The sequence below is a fragment of the Emydura macquarii genome, unplaced genomic scaffold (genome assembly GCF_026122565.2).
Source record: "Emydura macquarii macquarii isolate MOO-44397 ecotype Brisbane River unplaced genomic scaffold, CSIRO-AGI_Emac_v2 contig_1253, whole genome shotgun sequence".
NCBI classification, from domain to species: Eukaryota; Metazoa; Chordata; order Testudines; family Chelidae; genus Emydura; species Emydura macquarii.
The window spans coordinates 76,372,676-76,399,004 of record NW_027131390.1 but is presented as its reverse complement, the minus strand read 5'-3'; the positions used below and the strand labels follow the sequence as shown (position 1 = coordinate 76,399,004).

At 41.9% G+C, this 26,329-nt stretch overlaps 2 protein-coding genes and 1 long non-coding RNA gene across 4 annotated transcripts in view; 2 read left to right on the top strand and 1 right to left on the bottom strand.

The window, feature by feature from the left end:
* The first annotated feature begins 2,615 nt into the window (after window positions 1-2,615).
* Window positions 2,616-4,390, top strand: LOC137153674 (uncharacterized). The gene is made up of 3 exons (XR_010919873.1): window positions 2,616-2,784; window positions 3,268-3,336; window positions 4,246-4,390. It is a non-coding gene; the product is annotated as an uncharacterized lncRNA (long non-coding RNA).
* FASTKD1 (FAST kinase domains 1) lies at window positions 4,216-9,697 on the bottom strand. The gene is given in 6 exon segments (XM_067549869.1): window positions 4,216-4,305; window positions 6,275-6,305; window positions 6,307-6,387; window positions 7,177-7,237; window positions 8,159-8,273; window positions 9,087-9,697. Coding segments are annotated over 6 exon segments (519 nt in total). The 5' UTR covers window positions 9,228-9,697.
* A 10,674-nt stretch (window positions 9,698-20,371) lies between these two features.
* The window catches only part of PPIG (peptidylprolyl isomerase G), a 43,665-nt gene continuing 37,707 nt past the window's right edge, over window positions 20,372-26,329 (top strand). For both annotated transcript variants that reach the window (XM_067549281.1, XM_067549279.1), the window contains exon 1: window positions 20,372-20,511. The gene's annotated coding sequence lies outside the window, so the exon portion shown is untranslated. The remainder of the gene's footprint in view (window positions 20,512-26,329) is intronic.

The window sequence follows — 26,329 nt, the reverse complement described above, 5'->3', positions numbered from 1 at the left end:
GGTATACTCCCAGGTGTCCTGTTTTCCCATAGCAGATAGTATTAACCAGCTCCTCAACTGGGGTAAATTGATAGCCTCCTTTAGGCAATGGCATGACCCTGATTTACACCAGTTGAGGAACTGGCCCTATAATTTTAGGAATATCTGTTTACATTGATCTTTGCCGCCAGCCATATGCTAGATTGCCTTGGTAATTCAGGGTTTGTCTGCACTGTGAAGTTAGTGCGAAATAGCTAGAGTGTAAATGTAAAGTGCTTTAACTATTCCATTCTAAATCCCCACATGGACACTTCCTGCACACTAAAAGTGCCTTTGTGCAGTTTAGCACAGGACACTTTAAAGCATATTAAAATGTTGATATGGTCCCAAATGGTAATTAACGTATGGATTAGGCCTTTAGGTTCCACATCCTTTTTGCCTGAGTGTATGGAGAAAGATTGGGTTTGAATAAGAGGGTTTTCATATTTTGCAGGACCCAAAAAGATTCTGGCTTGTGGTCTACAGGTCAAGCTTACCCATTATGTTATCTAGTGTATTTGAGTCAGCAGCAAAACTAGAACTGTACATGTTTCTACAGCAATTAGCATAATTGGGCCCCAACTGTGATTGAGGTGTAGGGCTGGTGCCATATAATTAAATAGTTTTTACTACTTGAAATCAAGATAAAGTACTTACATGGCATTAGCTCTACTCACTATATCCAAGACTAAAATGAGAGACTGATTAGCAGTTGTTGGCTTTTTCTCTTTGTAAGCACACAGGCTCCCAAATTTCTGACTTGTTTTTCAACACTTAATGCTCACTAATCATTTTGCAGTTTATTCTGCTGGCTCTTCTAAAGATCTTGCTACCTCTGCTACGGGCCACAGTCATGAGTTAAAAAAAACCTCAGACTCCCTCTATGAAGGCCCAATTCTGACTTAATTCTACGTCCTAAGACACATCTTGCTGGCCAGTATGACCCTAATATTGACAACTGTCAACACTTGTTGCCAGTTAGTATCCTTAACAAATGAATTGTAATTCCTTTTAGATTGTAAAATCCTCTGGCCAGAGACCACCATGCAGAGGGTGTCACAGTCATCACTAAATAACGTTAAAACATATACGCTAGAGGAACAATATAGTAGAATTCTTGGACTTTGATTCAAATTATTTATTGTAATAGCAGGTTTTTTTCCAGGAAAAATTAATTTAGATCCATGAAGTTTTAGCTAATTCATTTTATTTCAAGTAATATTCTGTACTATGTGAACTAGCTGGTACCAGCAGAAAAGTCATGTTTAGAAGACACTGACACTTCTTCTCTCAGGGCTTATCTCCTCTGTTTTTTACAAGCACTACAAGATAGCAACCCTTCTTCAAAGAGTATGATTAACAGGGAGACCTTTCAGTAGACAGCAGTGGTTCAGAGGAAGGATAAACAAATCTACCATTATTTTTAAATGGTTTTCTTTTAACTAACACTCAGATTTAATTCAGAATTAAAATGATTTTAAACCAATTAAACACACCACTTTAAAAAAAAAGAGGCTATTGAAACACTTGTTTCAGGTTTTTTCCACTTCTACAACATGAATGCACTTACTTAATCCACTTCACCATCAGTTTTGATTTAGTTCTTACGTCTCCTGCAATTACAAATTTTCAGTACAGAGCCCAACCTTATGTAATTTATGAACATTTATCAGCATAGGCACAAGATCTGTGTGCCTGCCCCTTTACCATAACGAAAAACCTAATTTCTGCAGAGCAGTTATGTTCAGCTTGTCTCACATGCAAGCCAGTTAGAAGGCCATTAGGCATGCTGAGGAAACATTGCCCACCTTCAGCCACGAGCCCAGCCTCCTTTCTTACCTCCATAGGTGTAGCCTGCAGTCTCTCTGTAAGAAAGCAGATCCATGCAGGTGACTCTTGACTAGTTCATGGCTTTTGCTCTATTTTACAGCAGCCTAATCTAAGTTTCATCACAGTGCAGCTCTTCTATCTTTAATAGCTTTTATAGTGTTTGGAGGTTTTGTTTTGGAATAGGAACAAATGAAGAGCGCTGCTCGTGGAGTCCCCGGGGCAGCTGTCTGTGGGGGGTAGGCCTCCTCTACAGTGCTGCTTTCCCCACTGTGCAATGGAAGAACAACCCACAGCCCTTGCAATGCCTGTCAGCTTGCTCAGGAGTCCCATTGCCATAGAAGCAGCAGCCCCAGTCTTCCTACAGCCTTCCCAGAGGCCAGAGTAAACAGAGCCCCACAGAGCTAGTATTCCCACAGGAGAGAGAAGCTCCTTGCCCTTGAGGGTTAGCTCAGGCAAGTTCTCTGACTCCCTTCAATGTCTAGATTCAGATGCTATAACCTATAAAGTTTTTCCCCCTCAATCCTGAAACGATACCATCAAGTATAATAGAAGTTATTACTCATTGGCCAGTAAAGAGAGAAGCAGCAACCAGTTGCAAGATAACCACTTTAGAACTGCAGCAGCTTGCCTCTGCCAATTTAAAGGGAAAGCACCAGAACAGCATGCTGGGAAAAAGTTTCTATTAAAGGGCAGCCCAACTCTGGGGAGGATCCCTAAGGACCAGGCAGTCAAAGAAAATTACTCCTGAGACAGGGGTTGCTTCTGCATAGCATTGCTATGCTATTCATATCTGCCTACTGTGAACATTGTTCTGTTTCCTTCTCCTGCAGCTCATTACCTTAGGTTTTCTCAACAATCCTTAGTGCTTGTCAGACCACTGGAAGTCCTGCTACTCTAGAAATCGTTCCGGGAAGGACCTAAAAAATTTGGCATCAGGTAGGCATGGTGTTACCTCTTCTCCCAGCAGTCCCAAGAGAGTATTTGAGATTTTGCTCTCAGGAGGGCCTTCTTGATAGTCCACCTAAATTTTCCGTGCACATTTTCATTTGTCTTCTGGTGCCCTGTAAAGCCCTTCCCTCATTTACAGAAATGACATTCTAGATTTTGGAAAATTAGTAATAAAGTAACCGCAAAATCTCTCATTAGCCATTAAAGTAAGGCAGCATCATCCCTTAGGACACTGAGGTCTCAATCTCCATCCCAAGCTCAACACCGAATAATGTGTACTCTCCTTCTAAGGGGAGAAGTTACATGCTAATATTTATTGAACTTAAGTTTGGCTGCAAGATGTGCCATGTAACACAGATACTCATTCATTTTGGAAGGTCTTTGCCTTCTTCTGTCAGCCTCCCAGCTATAAGTCACCTTTAACTTCTGCACTGTTTTCCCTTTAATCTGTATATCATTTTATTACCAAAGGGCAGGTCCAATGAGAGCTTCTGTGCAAATGAGCCATGTGCAACCCCAACCTCTAACAAAATCCTTCAGGTAGGCCTATAGTACTCTAGAGTAAAGTCCTTTAGGTTTCCCTGCCCCCCACCCCCCACCTTGAAACTCCTTTATTACAGTTGCTCTATAGCTATAGTTTTACAGCCACATCATGAGTTGCATGTGAAGAGTGTGCAGTGCAGGCTGGGAGGGCTCATTGGCTGCCACACCTTAGAACTAGTTTACTTCTTGCGTCCCAAGGATTATTCAGGGAAGCCACAGCCACACCAGAGGTCCAGTGACCCAGTATTCCCAACCCCAGAGGAAAATCTCCTTGGCTGCTAGGTTTACTGCTGCATTGATGGACAGGTACCAAATAGCTGCAGTACGACCAAGAAAGCTTGTTTTAATACCTTTGGTTAAGATTCTTGCATTCCCAATGTTTGTGTGCTAGCAGTGAGATTCTGCATTCAGTTCCTGTTATCCATTCTATCACACACACCAAAGAGCATCCGTCATTTCTGAAGAATTTATTGCTGTTCCTGAAATAACACTACTTCCAAATTTTTGTTTGGTGAATGACATGTCTTTCCCAATCTCTGCTGAGGAGGTGGTAGTGTCATTTCATGGTCAAGCTGCCATAGTCCCAGTTGGTTGCAAGCCTTAATTAGAAATAACTTGGTGATAATGTAAAATTAAAGTTTCTTTATCACTTTTTTAGACATTTGCAACCAGCCAAGTCATTGATAAACTCAGGATTATGTCTCCAATCTCCTGATTCCCAGTGCTAAGCCTTATCCAAGGTGGCCTATATATAAATAGATTTCAATGGAGAATAAATGTCTTAAGAATAAATGTCTTAAGGTTACAAAATATTTATTGTTACATAATGAAGTTAAATGTTTATATAAAAATATATATTCATGATTCCCTTCTATATTACTTCATTTCAAATATATTCTTTTTCAGATACTCCATCTATCCATCTTTTGTTGATCGCTCCATGGAATTCCATTCAGAGTGAGGAATCTGTAAAATAGAGTTCACATGGCAACTGAGTGTTCACATGTCTTCTTGCTGGAGACAGTGTTACAGTTCAGACAAATACACAATATATGGAACCTTCTATTTAAGCCCTGTGCCCTCCATTTTTAGATATGTACTGTTTAAGATTGTTTATGGGAGATGTGGCCTTTTAATGGCCTATGCTTCATTTTTAATATTAGGAATTTCTTAACGCTAAATGTATTTTCTTGGTAATAGTCAGCTTGCTTTCCTAAAATAGTAGTAGAAGTAGGACCAGATGCTCAGATGGTGTAAATTGGCATAGCTCCATCATGTCATTTCCTGTCAGAATTTCAAAAGGCTTCTAAGGACTAACTCCTCCACTGGTATAAACTGGCAATTTATACCCACTGAGGATCTGACCCTTAAATTTTAAAAACTGTCTCAGACAGGAAATGACATGATAAAAATTGTGCATGTCAGAAGAATACCAGAGGGAGAAAATTAAGGCTATTCAAGCTGTCTGAATAACTGTAAGTCAAATGGAAGGGATTCTGGATCAAATTACGCAGATGAAGCAAGAGTTAGAGTGGAACCTGCTTATCATGAACCTCCACTTCTAGGGTATGTCTGCACTGGGTTGGAGGAATAATAAACCAAAACCTCTAATCCTTCATTGAGGCAATTCCACCACCTGTAGCAACGGTGGAAGCAGTAACTTAGGCAGGACACGTGTTCTTTCCACTATGCCAGGGCTGGACAACACAGTGGTAAATGTCTATGCCTTGTTTACCCCATAGCTTCCACTTTTGGAGCTGAACCAGTGGAGAATTAGGGGATCCTAGGGTAGAAAGCCCCACCTGAACTGAAGTGGAGTGGAGTGAAATTCCCAAATTGATTGATTCAATGCATTTCAATGGACTTTCACTCCTTTTAAATGAAGTATCAGTCCAATTAAGAGGTAGTACCAGCCTGGCATTCCTTTTAGAATGCAGCAATCTACCAAGGAGTGCTGCATTCCAAGAGAGTAGCACTTCCCTCTCTTCCTCTGTTTGAGCAGAGGAGCAGCAGAGGCAAAGCGGCCAATATGCTATAGTGGAGGAAGGTCATACAAGATCACTTCACTCCAGTTTTGCTGCAGCTGCCCCTAGTGAAGAGGAACTAGATGACACACTTTCTATAATTATTTCTTCCTGGTAGGAAGTCTTTCCCCAACAACATTACAGAATTTGCAGAGTCCACTGCAAATACAAGAGAGCGTCCTCTCAAGTATGCCCTCTCCTGTTAAAGAAAAACTTTAGAGTTTAGAGAGATCAAGTTTTTGAAGGGGAAAGCTTAGAGTGGGGGTGTCAAACTCATTTGCTATGGCAGGTCAGATTTGAATTAAATGTACTTCAAGTGGGCCATACATACCATAAATTGAAATACTAGGCACAACCATTTTTCTGTAGTATTATATTTTATTTGCTAGATATCAGCGATATAAAAATTGCAGTAAATTCACTTCTACAACTACTACTATTTTACAATTAAAAGAATTGATCAATGATTAAGAATTACAGTACTGCGTGATGCCCCAAGACCACACTGTCCCTCTCCTGCCTTTTGGAGCGCTGTGTCTCGTGCACACAGTGCTCCACGCGCTGCCGCCAGAGTACACAGATCTTGTGGTGGCACATGACGCCGTGAGATGTTGTGGTATTGTACTCTCTGGTGGCAGTGCACGACGCCGCGAGATCTCGCAGCGTTGTACTCTCTGGCGGCAGTGCGCACTGCCACGACATCTCATGGCGTTCTACTCTCTGGCAGCAGCGTGCAACACTGCCAGAGAGTACAACGCCAGCACACACTGCTGCCAGGAACCAGACCAAAAAGGTTGGCGGGCTGTATCCAGCCCACGGGCCAGATGTTTGACACCCCTGGCTTAGAGGATTCCATTGCCCACACCAGTCCAAGTACAAGATATTAATATAACAGATTGTGTGCACAATACCTGAACTACCTTGTACCCCAGAATTTCCAGATCTCTTTTTCATTGCAAATTCTCCTTTCAGGTGACATGAATTTTTGCAAAAAGCTTTAGACTCAAGAAACTCCACATCAATTCTGTTAACAAACAATATAGTTACTTTCAAATATTAGTAGGATATCTAGTAATGACCCCCCCATTAAATTGTCATAATGGAAGCCAGACCACCAGTAGACTAACCTGAAAACTAAGGTTTAAAAATTTAAATTCATTCTTTAAGTCAAGACTCAATTTTCTTCATATTTAACTAGACAAAGTTACTCAACTCAAGACATAACTCTAGATGGTTCCAAAAAATGCTTTTCCTTTGTGCATTAGCGGCAGTTGCGAAACAGAAAAACAGCCAGACCAATATTTTCAATATACACTTCAGTATACACTTTTGCTGCATTTCCCTACATAACTTTTGTGCATCTAACTAATTTGTGTGAGCAAATTACACACACACACACACACACACACACACACACACACACACACACACACACACACACACCCCTCCCTGAAAGGCAGTTGCCAGAGCAAATCCAGTTAGAGACAAAGTTCAAAGAGGGAGTCTTGAATATAAGCAGGGAAGGACCTAAAAAAAGCAGCCAACATGAAACCAGCCTGTCTTTGGAAGGGCAGCCAGTGCAGTGCAGGTGTAATATCAATTGCTCAAACCCAGGAGCAGATGTGTAACTGAATTTAGAATAAAATACCACTGATGGAAAAGCCCGTCTAGCTTAGCAGCTTTACGTTATCGAACCACGTAGATGTACAACATGGCAAGTTTGTCCACCCAGCACATACACGTTTTTTGGAAACAACTTCTAATTAGAGTGTTGTTATTGAAAAGCCAGTGTTTATTAACAGTTATCACATACCTGTATCTGAACAAGATCAGCAGAAGGCAAAACTTTGGGACCTCAGATGCTGATGTGGTAACTGGTGGGAAAGGCGGATGTTTTAGTGCCAACCACTGTACACATTAAAACGTTACGGATCACTTGATGATTACCTGTTCTATTTATTCCCTCTGAAGCACCTGGCATTGGCCACTGTCGAAAGACAGGATACTGGGCTAGATGGACCATTGGTCTGACCCAGTATGTCCGTTTTTATGTTCATACTTTTTAATTCTTTACATCCAAGAATCTTAAAACTCATATATAAAATTCATCACCCTCGACAGCCTGGCACTGGACTCTGGGTGAGTTTTATCTGCATTTTACAGGTGGCGATACTGAGGCACAGAGAATAAGGCTCTGGTCCTTTAAGGTTCTACACACCTGCAACTTCACTAGCTTCAACAGCAATTGCAGGAGCTCTGCAAAGCTCCTTTGAGAAACAGGGGCTGTATTGCTAAAATTCTGAATCTAGCTGCAGTCAGTGCACCTACCAACTCTCAACTCTCAACCTACCAACTCTCAAACTGTATTATCAACCAAGAAATCTGGCTCTGTTCATTTTTTCCTTCCTCACTATCTTCTGGTAATGAACATCAAGATCTCTCCTCTCCCCCAGTTAATTAAGGTCCTTTAAGAAAGACCACAGTAATTATTTTTAAAGGATTTTCCATTTACCCACATGAAAATCAGTTATCTTAAATTCTCACTTTCTTTGTACAACAATTCAAGATATATTCCTAGTCCCATAGCAACAGCGATTTCTGAAGGGCAGAATAAGGCTGTGAACTCCCACGGAAACACGCACTAAATTCTGCTGAACATTACTTAGAAAAAGAAAAGAAAATTAATCTGTTTCAATCGCCATCCAATTCTAATTTTTCTCAAGTGTACCTAAATTTTTGCCCTGGAAAAACAGTAACTGACACAATCAGTGTCAGCCTTACCTAGCATCACTTACCTAAATTAGAACTAAAATGTTGGATGCAAGTCTCAAAGTACTCTTCACTTTGAGGAGGATCATAATTCAGAGTAGAGAAGGAGAGAAGAATAGGATACATTTCATAAGGATGGATCTGGATAAGACATTTTAAAAATAACCATTTCAAGAGTGAAAAAGCAGCAATTTCAACACAGTCTAACGTAGCATTGTAATGGAGAGGTTTGTAACTAATTCAGAAGCAGAAGACCTACAATACATGCGCTACTTTTAAATTGCAATTATTTTATTTGCTCCTCACCTTTTACAGTATACAAATATTTTAAAATATACAAAACTGGCAAGTAATATTTGGAAGTATTCCAATTAAAGTTTCTGCATAAGGGCAAAAATAGGAGCAGATAGGTATAGCAAAATAAACACTCTCTTATTTCCAAAATCATAGACATGTCCAACTTCATTGCCTACAATCTCGTAGTTTCATCCTAGTACCACAAAACTAGTACATACAATAGGCTTAAAACTGTCAGTCTCTGCTCAGAGGATACTGTATTGACAACAGAGTTGAAAAAGGAGACTAACTCATCTGTCCTCTTAGAAAGTGAGATCTATTTCAGGAAAATTTTCATTCTGAGAGTAAAACCTCCTCTATTTCACATCTGAAGTAGCGTAAAACCTCTAGAACTGCCAATTAATATGTTTGAAATCAGCAAGTCCCCTGTCTTTAATCCCATTCCCAACATTATGTTAATATGGTTCTTTCCAGACCTTACTGAATAATTTACAAAGCAGTTGGAAGAGGAGAAACAACACTCACTTCATTGCAATATAAACATTATTGGAAAAAGGAAGCACATGTGATCGTATCATCAGGAACCAAATTTCTAAAAGTGAATATATAGCATCTATGACATTAAAATTACAGTAGCACTTGATGGGTCATTAATACCTTGTTTATATGTTGAACTGTCACAGAAGCTATTCTATCAAGTAATGGAATACAGAGGTAGTTTGTTTTGGTGAGAAAAAATGACAATTCTGGTACATTCATCCAGGTAATTTGCTCCTTCAAGCGCTGACAAGTACTCATTGTTTCTTCAACAAGTATGTCTTCAAACCATTTTCCATATATGCATTTAAGTTAATTCAGCAACAGATCCAAAACACTGGCTTTTTGAAGCCTCTCATACATGCAATTATTTATGTTTTGCAGAAGCTTCGCACGTGGTCCAGAAGTGCTTTGCCAATGTTATTGAACATGAGGAACCCATCTGGCAAGAGCTGTAGCAAGGGTATTCAAATCAGCTAAGTGGCACTGCAGGAAAACTGCATCAACTCTGTTAATCACTACTTCATTCATCTGAGGAAAAGGAAGCATGGACAGAGCATGAGTTATCATGGAAATGTCATGGGATACAACATTAACTTGTAAATAGCTGGAAGAAAGAGGAAGAGACAAAGCCATCAATACTGACAAATATAAATGTATGGATAAAAAACAGCAAATAAATTATGTAAATATAAATTCTATTTGAAAAACAAAGCATTAACCACAGAAGCCATCTACATTTCATAAATCTGAAATAATTACAATAATAATTTTACCATAATATGGTAAAAGTGCAAAGCACAACTATTGTCTTATTCATTCTGAGACTAACATTTTCCTGTCACTTTACTCACCAATATTATTTATCATCAAAACTAGCACTACAGAATCACCTGAACCAAAGCAGGTGAAACCAGAGCCATAAAAGCCTAAGAAGTAGAGAACAGGAAGTACTGTTGAAATACAAGCAGATTGCGAAACGTGAACAGAAAAGAACCTCTCGGATTGATCAGTGTGAGGTCATTAATGATGTTAGAACCATCTCCCTGGTGTGGAAATGGTGGAAGCCATATAGCAGAGGATCTACGAGGAGGCTGAGGGAATTGGACTAAGCTACATGCTGAAGGAAGGAGAGAGGTGGAGTGTTAGCTGGAGAAAATGAAGTCATCAGATACATTTTCTTTTTTGGGAATGTGCTCTTCCTCAGTCTCAGACATGAGACTTAGGCCCAAATTTAAACCATCCTATAAATAATTCAGATGAGCTGGGATGCCTCAGTTTTTAGGGTTGGTCTTTCTATCTCAATACCAGTAGAAGAATTCTGTCCAAAGAGCTACATAGCCAAGAGGGTGGAAGGCTTCATATGGCTAGGAGCTTCTCTATTACTTAACAGAAACATCTCAGACATCAAACTGGCAGGTTCAAATAGTCTTGCCTGAGATGCAAAAGCAGGCTCTTAGAGAGGAGATCCTGCCTACTGAGGAGAAAGAAAAGAGATTTTTGCAACATCTGCACTACATCGGAGTACCACAGCCTTCTTTATCAGTCTGGGATGATGATGAGGATATTTACTTTCTCCTCTATCTTCTGAATCATTCTTCCTAGTAGTGGAAAAGGGAGGAAGGAAGAGAGGAGCTAATTCAGCCAATGAGGCTCTAAGGGTTGCTGATGAAACTTAGAAGTTCCTTCTAAGGGTAGCTTCTATCTTCCTTTCTGCTAGGTCCTCTGGGGAAAAAATCTCCCTTGTCAGGAATTAACAGATCCTTTGCCAGGGATACCCCCACTGTATCAACATAGCAGGAGAATGAAGAGAAAACTTTTGGATTGTGAGGTTCTGCAGACATTCAGAGCTTGCCAAATGAACCTTTTCCCTCTGTCAGGCATTTCCTAGAGGAGCCTTGGATAGCATATTATGGAAGCAGAGACACTCTCACCCCCAACAAGCCATTCAGACTGAGCTCCTTCCCCCACAAGAAGGTCAATAAGATGGAAGCATTGTGGGAGAGCTCTTTTTCTGTGGCTACTAAGAAGGTCTCCTCACCAGTGGAGCAATAGTCTCCAACATGAACTATTAAGAGTCAAACAAACAAACCCCCTTATCTTTGTGTAGGTTAACACACTAAGGGTTGGGTTCACAGCAGCTTGGCCAAGCATGAGGTTTACGTGAATTAAAGGAGAATACACTCATTTGTGCTGCTTTGTCTTTCATTTCGGCTGACACCTGAGTCCCTTCTTCTCACAAATGGATTATTTTTAAGCATTTTTCCAGTCACGCATGCCCTTTCCATCATCTCTTCCCACAAACACTAATAAAATCGAAGTAGCAGCTATCACAGTGACCTGGCTGGAATGCTCCTTATTCTACAGTTCCAATGCAAGAAGGCTCCTTGCCTATATTCCTATTTTGTATGGAGATCCTATTTATTACATAGATCACTATTATGTCTAGAGTCTAGACCACATTCACATCCCACCCTAAAGGTCATGAGCTTTTTAGATTTGAATTGTGACAGCAGTTTATTTTTACTAAAATATTAAGATGTAACAAGAAGTATACAATTGTGAAGTGACAACTGTTTAGCGTAATAATCAACACAAACAATTATATTTACAAAAAAGAATATGCACCCAACTAGGAATCCTCTTAATTTGGTGTAAAGCTCTGCATTCTGGCAATGCAGCAGCACCAAGGCTTGTGTGATTTTTACCAACTCCAGTGGCTTGAATTTATCCAAGTGCTTATGCAGAAGAGAAGCAATTCTGAAACCAATGAGAAAGATAAGGATAAATTCCTTCATTATAATTTTGTGGAAAAACATCACAGAGGAACTTCTTACTTCATGAACAAGACACCCCTTAGGTGTTATCTAAGATCCTACAATTTGTTATACCTGGGTGGACTGCTGCATCCATGTGAAGCCCATCTGACTTCAACGGAGCTCTGTTCACATGCAGCAGTCCATCTGTTCATAATGTATTGTAGGATCAGAGCCTTAGGGAGTAACCAGTGGCAACTGATCAGTGTTAGTCCTGTATTATCTCTATAAGATAAGGACTGAGGCAGTCAGATCTCTGGCTTTGCTTTGAGGTTCCTCTCCATTGTTTGATCTTATGATCTTTGATCTTAACGTAGTAGTCCATTAGGAGAGAGTTCTGAACTATGATCTTTGATCTTAACGTAGTAGTCCATTAGGAGAGAGTTCTGAACCTATGAGTTTTCATATCAAAATATGACAATAAGAAGCGTGTGTACATGGTTTAGTAAAGTACAGAAGGAATGCCTATGTTTATCAAGGCCAGCATAATGGAGTGATTAAGACTATTCTATCAAGCAGTAAACTGCTGCCATGTTTTAAATGTTGCTGAAGTGAATCTGAAAGTCATTTGGTGTGGGTATTAAGTATGGGGTTTTCACTTAACTGTCAATGTGTCTTAGCAACTAGGCTAGGACAGGCTATTGTGTCCTGTTGGTGACAACAGAAGAGAGTGATTCCAGTCCCTGCATTCAGCCAGGGACTGAGGAACAAAAATGCAATCTCAAAATAAACACAAATGCAAAGAAGGGAAAATACTAGGGTTCTACATGAACAGCCTTTCCTAAAATTAAGATCAGGGCTGAAGAGAGAGGTATAACCACCATTAAAGAGCAAGACAACAAGAATAACCCTGCCTTATCTATCAATATAAAACTGTAAGTATGTCAACTTTCAATTTCCTTTGTGTGTGGTATCTGCATTCACACATCTACATATATTCTTAAATCTCCACTTATCCATCTAGATAAAACAGCCTCTATTGTTTAGTATCTGAGCACCTCCATTGGCCACCTGCAATTCAAAACTCCATCAATCCTCAAAGCCTGATTATGTTAACAAAACAAAAACAGTTCTAAAGAGGAGACATTCCAAAAAGATAGTTCAGGTTTAAAATAATTATATAAAAAATACGTCAATAATGGTTAAATCTCTGGCAAGCACCCTCTGAGGGAACTTTTATAGACATTAAGTCAAGATGAATATGCTTGTAATTACTTGTAAGAATAGCATAATACTTGCCTTTCTAATCTTCTCCATGTTTCCATGACCAGTACTTCTACTAGAGAATCATGGGCCTCAAATTTCAACCTTCATAATGATTAAAGATAAGACAAACCAGGCAGAGCTGCATAACAATTTTAACATTTGCTTTAAAAGAGCTACAAAGACACTATGTAAGAGTTATATCCAGTAATAACTTCCATCCAAAGGTCTAACAGCAAATTACAAATGTTAATGAATTAAGCATCGCAACTCTCCTGTGAGATAGATATATATTCCCATTTTACACATAGGAAAATGGAGACACAGAGAGATTAAGTGGCTTGTCCAAAGTCTCACAGTCAGTATGGCAAAGCTAGGACAGGATAAAACCGAGATCTCTTTACTTCCAGCCTTGTGTTTTAATCACAACACAGGACGGATATATTTATATATACAAAATGAAATAAAAGAAGCTAAGCCTAACACATTTCCAAATAATACAAAATTTTCAGGTTTGTTCATTTTAAAAACATATACATGTTGCTCACTGGAAAAACTGAATCAATCAATCTCCATTAAGATTACGAAATGCAAAAGGTATATTTAAAGGGACACCATCAACAAATCACAATTGTGACTGAGAATTTTGTACTACCTAGTATTGTCACATCTATGATTGCTCAAATGAAGAAGACAGCAAAAATGTGGTTTTCCCCAACTGAAAACAAGTTAAGGGAAGCTAGACTACACTGGTATGAACATGTCCAATGGAGACCCAAGAGTTATATTGGTAGGATGGCCCCTGCAATGACAGGACAGATGATAACCAACAGGGACGCCAAAGACTTGGTATATGGACTGAGTATTATTGGCCTTTAAAGAGATCAATTTACATGACAGCCAGCTGTACAGTCATGAGTTTTGGAAGAAAGTTATAAAAGTCACCGACCCTGAATAGGGAAGTGGCAAGAAAGAAGAAGAAAAGCTGCCAAAAAGTTAACTTCTAAGCCAATGTTATTTAATTGAACAATAAAATGTTTAAGATTATATTTAAATACAATGCACAGGGCTCATTTAAAATTGGTTATATGACATTTAATATTGTATTGCTTACCTCAATACATGGTATAGCATATCCACCAACAGATCATTATCCATAAATTGTATCTTGTTTTCAGCTAACATGCGAAGAGTAATAAACTGGGAATGGTTTTTTATATAGTCAATATTCCTCAACAGATGGAAATTCTCCTTCTGAAATTGCCCCAGTAAAGTCATTGCACTTCCTACGTGTTTTTCAGCAAGTTTGGCTTTGTTCTTTCCAACAAGATCACAGACCTGATCTTCAGTTGTGCAGTTATTTAACTGCCTCAGCAATGTGTCACTAGTCAGAGTTCGAAACTGGCAGCATCTCAGTGCAGATGAGTAAATATGCCTCAAACAAAGCATTTTTACCACCTCCGCAAGCTACTTTTAAGATGCCCCGAAAAATGTTTTCCTCTTTCACTTTTCATAATAAACAAAGCTGCTATGAGCAAGAAGACGATGCATTTTGAGACACAAACTTGTTTTTCTTGCATCTTTTATAGTCACTGTGGGAAGACAGAATTGAATTCTACTGTATCTGTAATAGTATTGATTTAAGACAGTTATGTAAGTTAATAATTAGTAGCTAAAATTAAAACGACTTCCTTTTAAACTTTTGGCTTAACTTCTCTTCAGAATACATCAGACTTACACGAAGGCCCAAATGCTCCCCCCATACAGGATATTAAAATATTCAGTTAAATTTAAAACAATAAAATACACTGGATATATTTTCAGATTTAGAGATGAGAACAATTCAAACTTTATTGTTTTTAAATGTTAAAAGCAAAACTATAGAAATCACAAAAAAACCCAAAAACCAATAGCTCAGCACATTGTGTCCGAACCAATTAGTTATTTCAGAGCTATATCCAGACCAGAACAGTTTGTGTGGCTGCTAGCCCTTGAAAGCTCTAATAATTCTGCAGGCTGTAAGGCATGCCTGCCATTTAGCAGCCATGGAATGCAGACTAGTCACACAGCACCAGCTTTCTCTTCACTGACATCGACATGAATTTTCATGATGTTTTCAGGGGTGTCAATTTCAGCCACCACCCCCATCTGCCGAACCTTGTCAGTTTCACATTTCAATTTCCCATCGCGTCTTTCTCTCTGCTGAAAAATCACCCTTCAATTTCGGCGGCAGCTTGTCAGTATCGCTTCACTGCTTCCCGCTGCCTATGCTTGAGACCTGAAGGGGCAGAAGGCGGACCAGGGTGCCCAACTGGGTGCAAGGGAGCAGAGTTTTACTCCGGTGCTCTCCTGAAATGCCTGCAGGCGCCCCAGCCTCCCGGCCAGCGCACAGCTGGAAGGAGGCGCTGCATGGCACGTGGCACCGCAAGCCCCACGCAGCTACTACCGGCCACTCACCGCGGCGCTCCCGGGCTCTTCAGATCCGCATGGCACAAGAACCTAGTCGGCCCCACCACCCGGCACCGCTCACCTGCGGGGCGAGGGGGGGGAGCGTGTTTGGCAACTGGTCGCGCCGCCGGGAAGGGAAAAGATAGGACAACCTCGAGTCAGTGACTGGGACCCCCTGGAACAGTGCAAACTACAAGTCCCAGCATGCAATGCTCCAGACATGGCGGGCCGCTCGAACCAACTGGGAGCATTGTATGCTGGGATCCGTACTCCTGCTGGAAATAAGGCGAATCGTTAACTGAGACTCGCCGACGCTAGTGGGTGCATTGCATGCTGGGAGTTGTAGTTTCCATGGGCTGCTCCTCTTAATTGCGTTAGAAAGTGGCTGCAATCAATTCAATTTTATGCCAGAGTTGTTGTTGTTGTTGTTGTTTTTAAGAAAAACAAGTACTGCATTTAATGAACTTAGCTGAACTGGATAAGCAAGAGAAGATCTCTGTCCAACTCCACCCTTATAACTCTCCAGGACAATATCGAGAGACAACACTTTCAACCAATGATACACAAGTTAGAAGCTATACATCCTCTGAACATACTCTCATTGGTTGACTGTCCCCCAAAAGTGAGACACTATTGTTGGCAGCTTCTGCCGTATAGAAGCTAACCCTTTCAGGGGAGTCATGTCAAGCACAGTGTATTAATATCATCAGTACAGTTTTGCATTGGACAACAAACTTTCCCTTTGCTGTGGATCAACAAGCCCCAAAGAAATTGCTCTTCAGACTGTTCTCCACAGTTTGATCTCATGATCATGACTGCAACCTACAGGCAGAACTCCCAAATACCCTCTGGAAAGATCAGATTGGGAGAGTGTCCCATAGGGCATCATGGAGCAGGGTACGCTCTGTTTCATTTTGAAGGGATACCGCATGTTGCTATTTGAACACTTGGCCCTTTAGATTCAGACTTGAAACAGCAGCTTGCCTGATTTTCCTGGCAACAGTTTGCAGATGCGAGGACCGTCACTTCTGCCCTGACCCACCTGTTTGAAATGTGAAGGGCTAGTTCCCTCCTCCCATTTCAATGCTTAGAGAAATTGGCTATTGTAGGCACCAGCCACAGCAGCAAACTTGGCAATTCCATTTCCAAGGACACACAAAACCAAGATCCTGCTGAGTTCTCAATAGTGCTTTATCCAAGCGTCGAAACACCAGTGTACTGATCAAATTCCAACCTCTGCAATGACGTGCAGGCCTGACAAGCTACCAGCACTCTAGCTTCTTAGCTGGGCAAACCCTGACCTCCTTACAACTTTACGATAAATCGCCAGTACTGCAATACTCCTTCTACTGGGCAAACTTTAGGCAAGTTGTGTCATCAGTTGAGCAGAGGTTGGATGCCCCCTATGGCCCATTTCAGTGAAAGTCAGAGAACACAGAAGAAATAGACTTTTCAATAAAACATTATCATGCCTTTTAGTTTTTCTTTTCCCCGATGAGTTTTCTATTCAGCATTTATCTCTGGACTTCCAGTTTATACTAAGAGGGCAAAATATTGCCTTGTACATACATTACAATTCTGAAGTACTGCTGAGTCATTATATCTGTTGCTTTACACACATGCACGCGCACACATTTTAAAAGGACACTATTTAGGTTTCAAAGACAAGTACTCAAAAGTTAGGAAAGAATGAAGGTTCCTAGAGCAACCTGAATTCAGCCCTCTTATGAATATGCATTGTAATACAGTCTTTAATTACATGATCACATACTCTTTTTTTCTCTCTCTCTCCCTCATTCAGTGCACAGGATGGATGATGCTCACCTAATCAGCAGCTATTCAATATTTTGTTCTATCCTCACTGCTCAACATGTGGGCCAAGGCCTTATTTACTATCCACTATTCAACCCTGCTTGGAAGTCAGAATTATTAGTTTCCATATGAGTTTTTCGATTACACTTATCACTTTAGTATCTGAGTGCTTCACAAATCAAATTTGAGACACCCAAGACCTGATTTTTCAGAATACTTAGTATTATTATAGGTCGGTATATATTGTTATGAGTCAGATGTGGCCGCACTGCCTTCTATTCAAAATAAATATAAAGATGCCATTGTAATCAGTGCCTGAAGCAATAGCAGTAGCACCCAAAAACACAGGCACACAGAAAAGCTCAATAGGCGCTTAATCGTGTGGTCTGAGGGGTTTCAAATGCAGGAGCTAGGAATTTGATTGATGGAACTTTTTTTTGGTTACCAAGTGAATGTGACTTAGCGTTGTCAGTTTTGGTTGAATGTATTTCTGGAGGTTTAATCACGACATAATCTTCAATTAAAGATTAATCTTTAATTCCTGGAGACTCAAGGACAATCCTGGAGAGTTGGCTACCATAGCATGTGTGCATTAGACAAGACACAGCACAGCACAAACTGGAGCAAGCAGCTTAGGACAAGGAGAAGCAAGAAAGAGAGAGAACAGGAAAACAGCCAAGCATACAGAGCCTGGAAGCATGGTATGTGAACCTGGGAAAAGCCTAGACAGAGATTTTGCGTCAGAATGATATCTGAAAGAGTTTGGTGCTGTGAATAAGGAAGCTGTCAACTGTTTTTGGTTCCTCCTGTGTTCGAAGAAACAGGATTTTGTACAGTCCTTGTAAACATACAAGATGACATCAAGGAAAATACCAGACTCATTCGTCAATTTTTCATCTTAAATGAGATAACCCACAAGGCCTGAACTTTACTAGCTGCTCTGGTTAAAAGGGTAACAATGTTACATAGCACTTTTTATGTTCAAATGCCAGCTGCCCATTGACTTCAGCTGCAGCTGTGAGTGACTTCCTGTGAAAAGTTTGGTTTAAGTGATTTGCCCAGCATCACCTACAGTTCTGTGGCAGAGACAGGGATAGAATCCAGCTTTCAACTGCCTTACCCATGAAACAGTCCTTTCTCCTTAATCCCCTGCCTTAGGCCCAGTTCACCAGAGGTGGCTGTACACAACCTCCAGCCTCCAAACTGTGCCCAGAGAACATCTGTATGTGCTCATGCTTCATACCATCCACTTCCTCACCCTCTTGTCCTGCCCTGCTATCAAGTGGACCTGCTGCCACCTGAAGAGGGTGAGGAACCCCGGTGAGCTAACCTGTACTCCACTCTAGTTTCACAGCCTGCAGGGGATATTAGTTAGCAGCTCCTCTGGGTATGTACCTGATGCAGTTCACAAATTCCCCCAACACCTGTCCCTTTTGTGGCAAGAGGAAAACCCTGTCACACATCTGTGTAGAGTGCCTTAGGTTGCAGCCTTTCTTTTGGCTCCTCCAGAACCTCTTACTGAGCTTCTGGCTGCACTTTTCCCTGCATCTCCTGATCTACACACACATCTGCAACTGCACTAAGTCTCTAGACCTGCTTGTCAACTGCCTCCTGGTGCTGGCCAAGGTTGCCATCTACCACTCCAGGAGGAAGATGCTGGATAGGGACATGCTCTGCAACTGTGGGGCCTGTTTCTGCTTCTCCCTGAAGTCACGTCTTTGGGCAAAGTTCCTCTGGGCTGCATCCACTGGGTCCCTGGATGCCTTCGAAGAGCTGTCGGAGATGTCTGGCATTCTCTGCTTGATTTCCCCCTCTGGATCCCTCATTCTTAACCTCTGATATCACTTCCACTACTGTTTTTTCATTTATTGTTCCAAGAACATAGCTGTAGTCCTGAATTTGTGGTCCCTTCCCTAAGCTGAGGGGACAGGCCTTTATTTATGGGCAGACATAGACCCATTTGCCCTTGTGGTACAAATAGTACACAATCCTGCTCCAGATCCAGAGTAGGTCAATCCTATACACTGAATGAGGCAGAAGTCCTGTAGAAAAAATAGTACATGTAATTGTTTCTTATTTTGTGCCCATCACGTGGTATCAGAGTGTCATCAGCTCTTTCTCTAGTTGAGATACTGGAGTCCAGGCCCAAGGTTCCTGCTGGAAGCTACCCAAACATTCTTGTGAACAACATTCAGATAATTGTACAGACATGCTAATTTTTTAACTGACAGAAGGGCCAAATTTTATAATATATTAATGCAGACTCTGGCATGTGAAGTGTGTACATGTGCCCCTGCTGCCTCTCTCCTCGCTCAGGGCACAGGGACTCTGGCATGGGGGCTGTGCCCTCTCCTTGATTGGGGGACAGATACTCTAGCATGGGTCAGGGGCCATGCCCCTCTTCTTGCTTGGGTGACAAGAGCTCTGGCATAGGGTGGGGGGCTGTGTCCCTCTCCTCGGTCAGAGGCTCTGGCATGTGGGGGGCACTGCCCGCTTGGGGCACAGGAGTGCTGGTGGAGGGGGGACGAGGCGCTCTCCCCACTCAGGGCACAGGATGCTAGCAGCTGGGGACCCTGTGCCCATCTCCTTGCTCAGGGCACAGGGCAGCTGGGCTGGGGGGGGAGGAGGGGAGGACTGTGCTGGTATGGCTGCTAACCCTCCAGGATCCTCCTGGAGCCCCAACAACTAAAGCTTGATCTTGAAATAACGATTATACGATGTGAGGAAATCTCAAGGAATAGGTCGGACCAAAACTGGCAACCGTAGGCACAGGGGCGCTGGCAGGGAGAGGGGCCGTGCACCCGACTCCGACTCCTCCTCCCTAGGGGCACACGGACAATGGCGCGGGCTGGGGGGCTCTGAGGCCTTCGGCTAGCGCGGGGCGGCGGAGGAGGGACCAAGCCCTGGCGGGCCCCGCGCGCAGAGGGAGTGTGTGTGTGACTCGGGGTGAGGGGGCGGAGCGGCGCTGCCGGCGGGAGGAGGCAGAGAGCGGCCCGGCCCCCCTCAGCCACTGTGGTGGGCTCCAGCTTCCGAGCGGCCAACTTGGCGGTCTCCGCATTGCCGGGTCGGGGATACCGCGGCCCTTGCTCCCGGAGGCCCGCCCCGCTGGTGCCCGGTCACTTTCCACCACTCAACCCAACGCCGCCCCTGGGCTCGCCCGCTTCCGCCCTCCCCTCCACTGACGCAGTCTGTGCCGCACCAGCTCCTAACATGGCGGCGGCGGCGAGGCAGTGAGGCGCGCGGGCAGCGAGCCGGGCCGCGCGCGGGTGAGTGCTGGGGCGCAGCGGGGAGCCCGCCCCGCCGAGCCCCCTGCGGGCGGGGGCCTGAACCCCGGGGGGTGGGCTCTTGCACCCCCCCAGGAAGGGGCGGGAGTTACCCCGACGGGAGGGGACCCAGCCGCTCGTAGGGCCGCAGGCGCAGGAGCTTTAGCCCTCCCCGGGAAGGAGATGTGGGGGGACTCAGCCTGCCTGTGAGGGGATTGGGAAAAGGGTGGGGGCGCCCCAGTCCTAGGGGAGAGGGAGGGCGCCCCGAGAGAAAAGGGGGCGTTGAGTGGCGTGGACTAAGCTGCAAATTGGAGGGAAGTTAGAGGAGGGAGGTGTTGAGGGTCATCATGGGCGAGATCTAGGTGAGGTGGGATAAGTTACACATCGGGGATTGTGGTGAATGGTTTCCTTTAAAATCAGATCCTTGGGGCAGCCGCAGGAGCCTTTTCTCCACACAGGTTGGTGATGTGCTGCTGGCCACACTTCTGGTCCTGCAGGCATAAATCGTTAGTGATAATTCCAGTTGCTGGTACACACAAGAGGCTGTGTTCAGTGCCTGCTCCAGAGTTTGAATGAATCCTCTCTCTCTTCTCTCTCCTCCAGCAGGCAAAATAACCAGACTCTCTGCTTGCCACATGGCCTCCTCCCCTCTGAAGGCCTCCCAAAGAGGGGAGGTTGCTTTGAAGGGCGCTCCAGGGCTGGAGGGTCCCCTCGCCTCTGTCTTTCAGTTTGAAGGGCTGTCCTAAGGCTGTGCATAGATTGTTCTTTTTAATAGCTACCTCAGTAGCAGACTCGTTTTTGTTTGCAGGCACTAATGAACTGAAGGCAGGAAGTATTTTGTGTGTATGACCATACTTTTACTAGGGTGGTTAGGATAGTATGAATGAAGGAGAATTTCAAAAAGGAAGATGATAAATGGCTTGTTGAAACACACAACTAAATCTTCCATCCCAAGGCTAAATATTACCTTCAAACTCATTCCCAGTGAAGGAAATGCTTACCAAACAAAGGTACTTTACCAAGTCCCTTAAATTTAAGGGAACTTCCCAATATTTGACTGAGACCCTGAAGTCCTTTAAATTCTGGTTATCACCTGTATTAGTATGTAGAGGAATATGTACCAGATTCTTTTTAAACTCAACTCATAGACTTTAAGGCCAGAAGGGACCATCAAGATTATCTAATCTGACCTACACATTGCAGGCCACAGAACCTTGTCCACCCACTTCTTTTCATTTTAAATCCATTTTGTAAATTGCTTGTATGTGCTTTTAAGAGAAAATATTTATTTGCTACTTGTTATCTACAGAGGAGGCCACATACTTGAACTCTTTGGGGTAGGGACAGATTTTTTTAATGTGTTTTTATGGTGCCTGGCACAATGGAGTCTTGAGGCTTGTCTGCACGTAAAGCACTGCAGCAGCACAGCTATAGTGCTTAGTGAAGATATTACCTGTGCCAATGTGACAGCTCCTCCTGTTGACGCAGGTATTCCACCTCCCTGAGAGGCAGTAGCTATGTCAGCACTGTCTACACAGGGAGTTTGATCGGTATAACTGTGTTGCTCAGAGGTGTGGATTTTCCATATTCCTGAGCGCCATAGCTATACCAACATAAGTTTGTAGTGTAAACCAGGGCTTCATCTGTGACTGCGAATCCTAGGCATGGCAATATGAATAATAATAACTGAGCCTGAATCTCAAGCCCTCTCCATGAAGCATTACCCTATTTTAACTTTAGCCCAGTTTACATTGTGTTGATTTAATCAGTTTTATTTACTAGTTATTTGTTCTGTCAGAACTTGAAATATGTATGCAGTGAGACAATATGAAGGGGGAGTATGAGCAGCAACAATAATAATGCCCTGATAAGGGAGCCTGCTGTCCAATTCTTTTGGGGAAAGGTGGTAGGTTTCCTACAATTGTGTTGTCTGTCTGCTGATCTTTAGTATCTAAAAATTTCTCTCTTCTCCTTTGTAGCCTCTGAACCTGGCTTGAAGTTGTCATGGCTGCTCTATTTCTAGAAGATCTCACTGCCAGATTCCCTTTTTTCTTAAAAAAATAAAAATAAAAAAAAAATCCTTCTTCCTTAAAGCTTGCTTTTATGTACAGCTTTCAAAAATAGAAGTTGCAGAGTAAAATGACATGGTTCTTGTCCTCTCACTGATTGTCCCAAGGTTATGAATAACAGAAATGAAACTGATTAGAGTGATCAGTTTCACTCTGCTGTTTTTTGGAAAGCCATGGGCAGCAACAAATGTAGTGAAACTATCTGTCTGAAGACAGAAGAATCATTAGGGTTAGAAACTTTATTTTTAATGCATGTCTAAATTCTGAACCTTCCCACCCCTGAGAGACGCAGCTATGCTGACCTAGCTCCTGGTGTAGACAGCTCTAGGTCAGCGGAAGAATTCTTCCACTGAACCTAGCTACTGCCTCTTGGGGAGGTGGATTATCTACACCGAAGGAAGAATCTCTCCCATTGGCGTAGATAGGGTCTACACTGACCATAGACATACCCTACATAAAGACCATTTTCTACTCCTTGATCTTTCTGCAAATATCTCTTTGACACCCCTCCCATCCATGGCCCTATACCCTGGGTGTAGCCTGAGGTAAGTATTTAGTCCTAAATTTATACATTGGTTCACAGATCATAATTACAAATTTAATTAATCTCTTCTATTGCAAATGGACTTTTTTCTCTTATACTAGAGGGAGGCTGTGAAGGATATGAAGTGTTGTCCCACAAACAGTTCAGGGACAGCACTTAGGTTGGAATCTCAGCATTCTTTTGAGGGGCAAGAGGGGTGGGGATAGAGATGAGTTGACCTCTCACCAGAGTGTTTTCCTGGGCATTCTGTGTGTGTGGCAGGAAATCTTTTGTGCTGGTCTTTGGTTACTAGATTAATTTGTTGACAGTTTGGTGTCTGGTCAATTTTTCAAACTCTGCATGAAGAAGTGAGTGAGATAGTAGTAGTGAAGGTATATGCAAGTGGGGGAGAGAGAAAGTAATGGAATAAAGTTAAATAAGAGACGTTAGGTTCATTGAAAGATTCTTGGTAGAGAAATGGGAGAAAGACAAAATAAAAAGGATGGAGACAGAGAACGCAATAGAAGAAAGAAAGGGACATAGCAGTTGAAGGGAGAGAGAAAGGAAAGAGGAAAAAACATTGAAAACAATGTACAAAAAGATACAGCATGATCTAATTTAGGAAGGGAGAATGGAGTGAAGGAAAATAAGATATAGGAAAAATAAGACAACTTGTATTGTTAAAAAAATGATTGTATAGAAAATTATGTGTTAAACTGTTTTATTCAGGCTATAGAGGAATAGCTTTGTTGGAGGGGTAATGAAGGTGTTTTTCACCATAATTATTCCTTGAGTGAACAGTGTTTAGACTACCATTGTGATTAGGGCTTCTATAAACACAGATAAAACATCCCTGATACAAAAACAAAAAAGAAATATTGGTGTTTATTCAATAAACACTGGCAATGGTTACTTGGATGGAAGATCTTGTCTACGTGGAGCAGTCATGCAGACCATGGGGGTGTAGACGGGCATGCAGGGTTGTTCCTTTAAGGTCTGCAGGGCCAGGGAGCAGCAAGCCCTGATCTATAGAGAAGCCCACCAGGTAGGTGTTGGGAACCAGATGATCCAGCTAAGCAATAGCTAGTGATTGGCTCTGATTCCCAGCTGAAAGACATAAGTGAGGGCCCAACTCTGTGAAAGGGAGGGCCAGGAGAAACAAACATTTGCTGGGCAGCAACAGGGCAGGTAGACCCTGTGGTTCCACTGAGGCAAAGGAACAGTTGTCACCCTTGAGCTATGGGTAGAGGATGCTGAAGTATCAGTCCAGATAAGGACTATCACTTTTGTTACTTTCTTGTGTTCCTTGCATTTGTGTGACAGAAGAGTAAAGGCCTGTGCAGAAGGCTGAAACAGGGCTTGCATGTGGCTGACTGTTTTGTTCCTCGAGCTGGTGGACTGATGCAAACTCACCAGATTACAGGGAGTGTGGTTTCTAAAGTGCACTAATGTGTTGAGTGTTAATTGGTCTACGTAGACCCTGGTAATGCACATTAAATATTTTAAACAATACTACATTAAAGCATAGCACAGAACACATTGTATAAACAGATTACTCATCACAGCATATACTACTGTATAATATGTTACTCATTATGATATATATATACACACACACACAAAGAGAGAGCCTGGAAACCTGCAATTTTAGACATCTACATAAAACTCAAAAATTTCTAAAAAGAAACCCTGAAAAATGTAATGAATAAACAACCCCCCGAAACAGAAGATCTAATTATAATCCCTTTACATGCTCACAAACTTTGAAAAAATCTTTGGGGCTAAGAATTTCCGCACTTGGTCTCAACCTAAATGAGAGTTTTTTGGAAAGTTTGAGCAAAATCTTCATCCATTTTTTTAAGTAACATTACAGAATGTGACAAAAATTAATATTTTTAATGTGCTAGGCTCAAATTGCTGAACTTCACAAACTGCAGCTTCCCAGACTTAACTGAGAATTAGTCTTCAGGTCAGTTTTTATAAGAAAAGATAAATGACTGAAAAATCAGTTTGTTCCTGTGAAGCCTAAAACTTCTATTACGTCTAGAGTTACATTATTTCTGATTCCTTTAAGTGTGAGAATGGTTTTGCACTGCTTTTTCACTGTGGCCTTCTAAATAGGTGTTTCTAGTGTCTCATCTGCTAAGTTTCCATAGTGTCTCTTTGGCTATATGTCTTTGGAAATCTGTAGTGAGATCCAGGTATTTTCTCACTCTTTGTATTTAAATTTCTTTTTAAAAAAAAATAGATATGCACACACAGAGATTAAGGTAACATTGAGTTTATCACTTTTAATTGTTTTATTCTAAGGGCAAGTCTAGACTTAAAACACTGCATTAGCGCAGCTGCACTGATGCAGCTGTGCCACTGTAGAATTTTAATGAAGACGCTCTATCCCGACAGGAAAGTGCTCTCCCAGTGGCATAGTTAATCCACCTGCCCAAGAGACGGTAGCTATGTTGGCGGGAGAAGCTCTTTTGCCAGCCTACTGCTGTCTGCTGGGGATGTGTGTGTGGATTTTTCATACCCCTTAGCGATGTAGCTAATAGCTAATATAGGTCTGCTGTATAGACCAGGCCTAAGTTTTTCAGTAGTATATTGGTTCTGCATTCAACATTTGTACCCATATCCTTTTTGTTAAAAAGCAGGATTTTGGATATTCGCCATATAATGAATACAGTGCATCCACAGAGTTGTCTTTTATATTGAGGCATTAATCCCTAAATCAAACTAATAGTTTATGGATGAGTTTCAATTTAGTAATCAATGAGTTTCTCTCCAGGATTTTAGCAGAGCCTCAGAAATCGTCCAAGTCTGAGTGGACGTTGTGGGGAAGAGGTTGTTTCTGGGTCACTTGCTGACTTGCCTCACAAGTACGTAGGGTAAACACCATTGTTAACTTTTTAAGTATGCAGTATTCTACATAAACAAATCCATCAAATTAAGCAAAAGTTCGTGGGATGACACAGAAAGGAAAAAAATGGCAGAGTGTGAAATAAATTTCCATGTATCTTTATTAACGATTAGTATTTACAATTAAAGGTAATAGCAAATATTAAGGTTGTCTGTTCTTATTTGGATACAGTAGCGTAGGTGAATACTCATGCAATTTAGGTACATGTCTCAAACAAATTGCCTGTGCAGCAAAAGTTGGGTGCGCTAGTTTAGGTACTAGTATCAGAATGCTAATGTCAAAATATATTTTTCAGTTACCTGCTACCTTAAATAC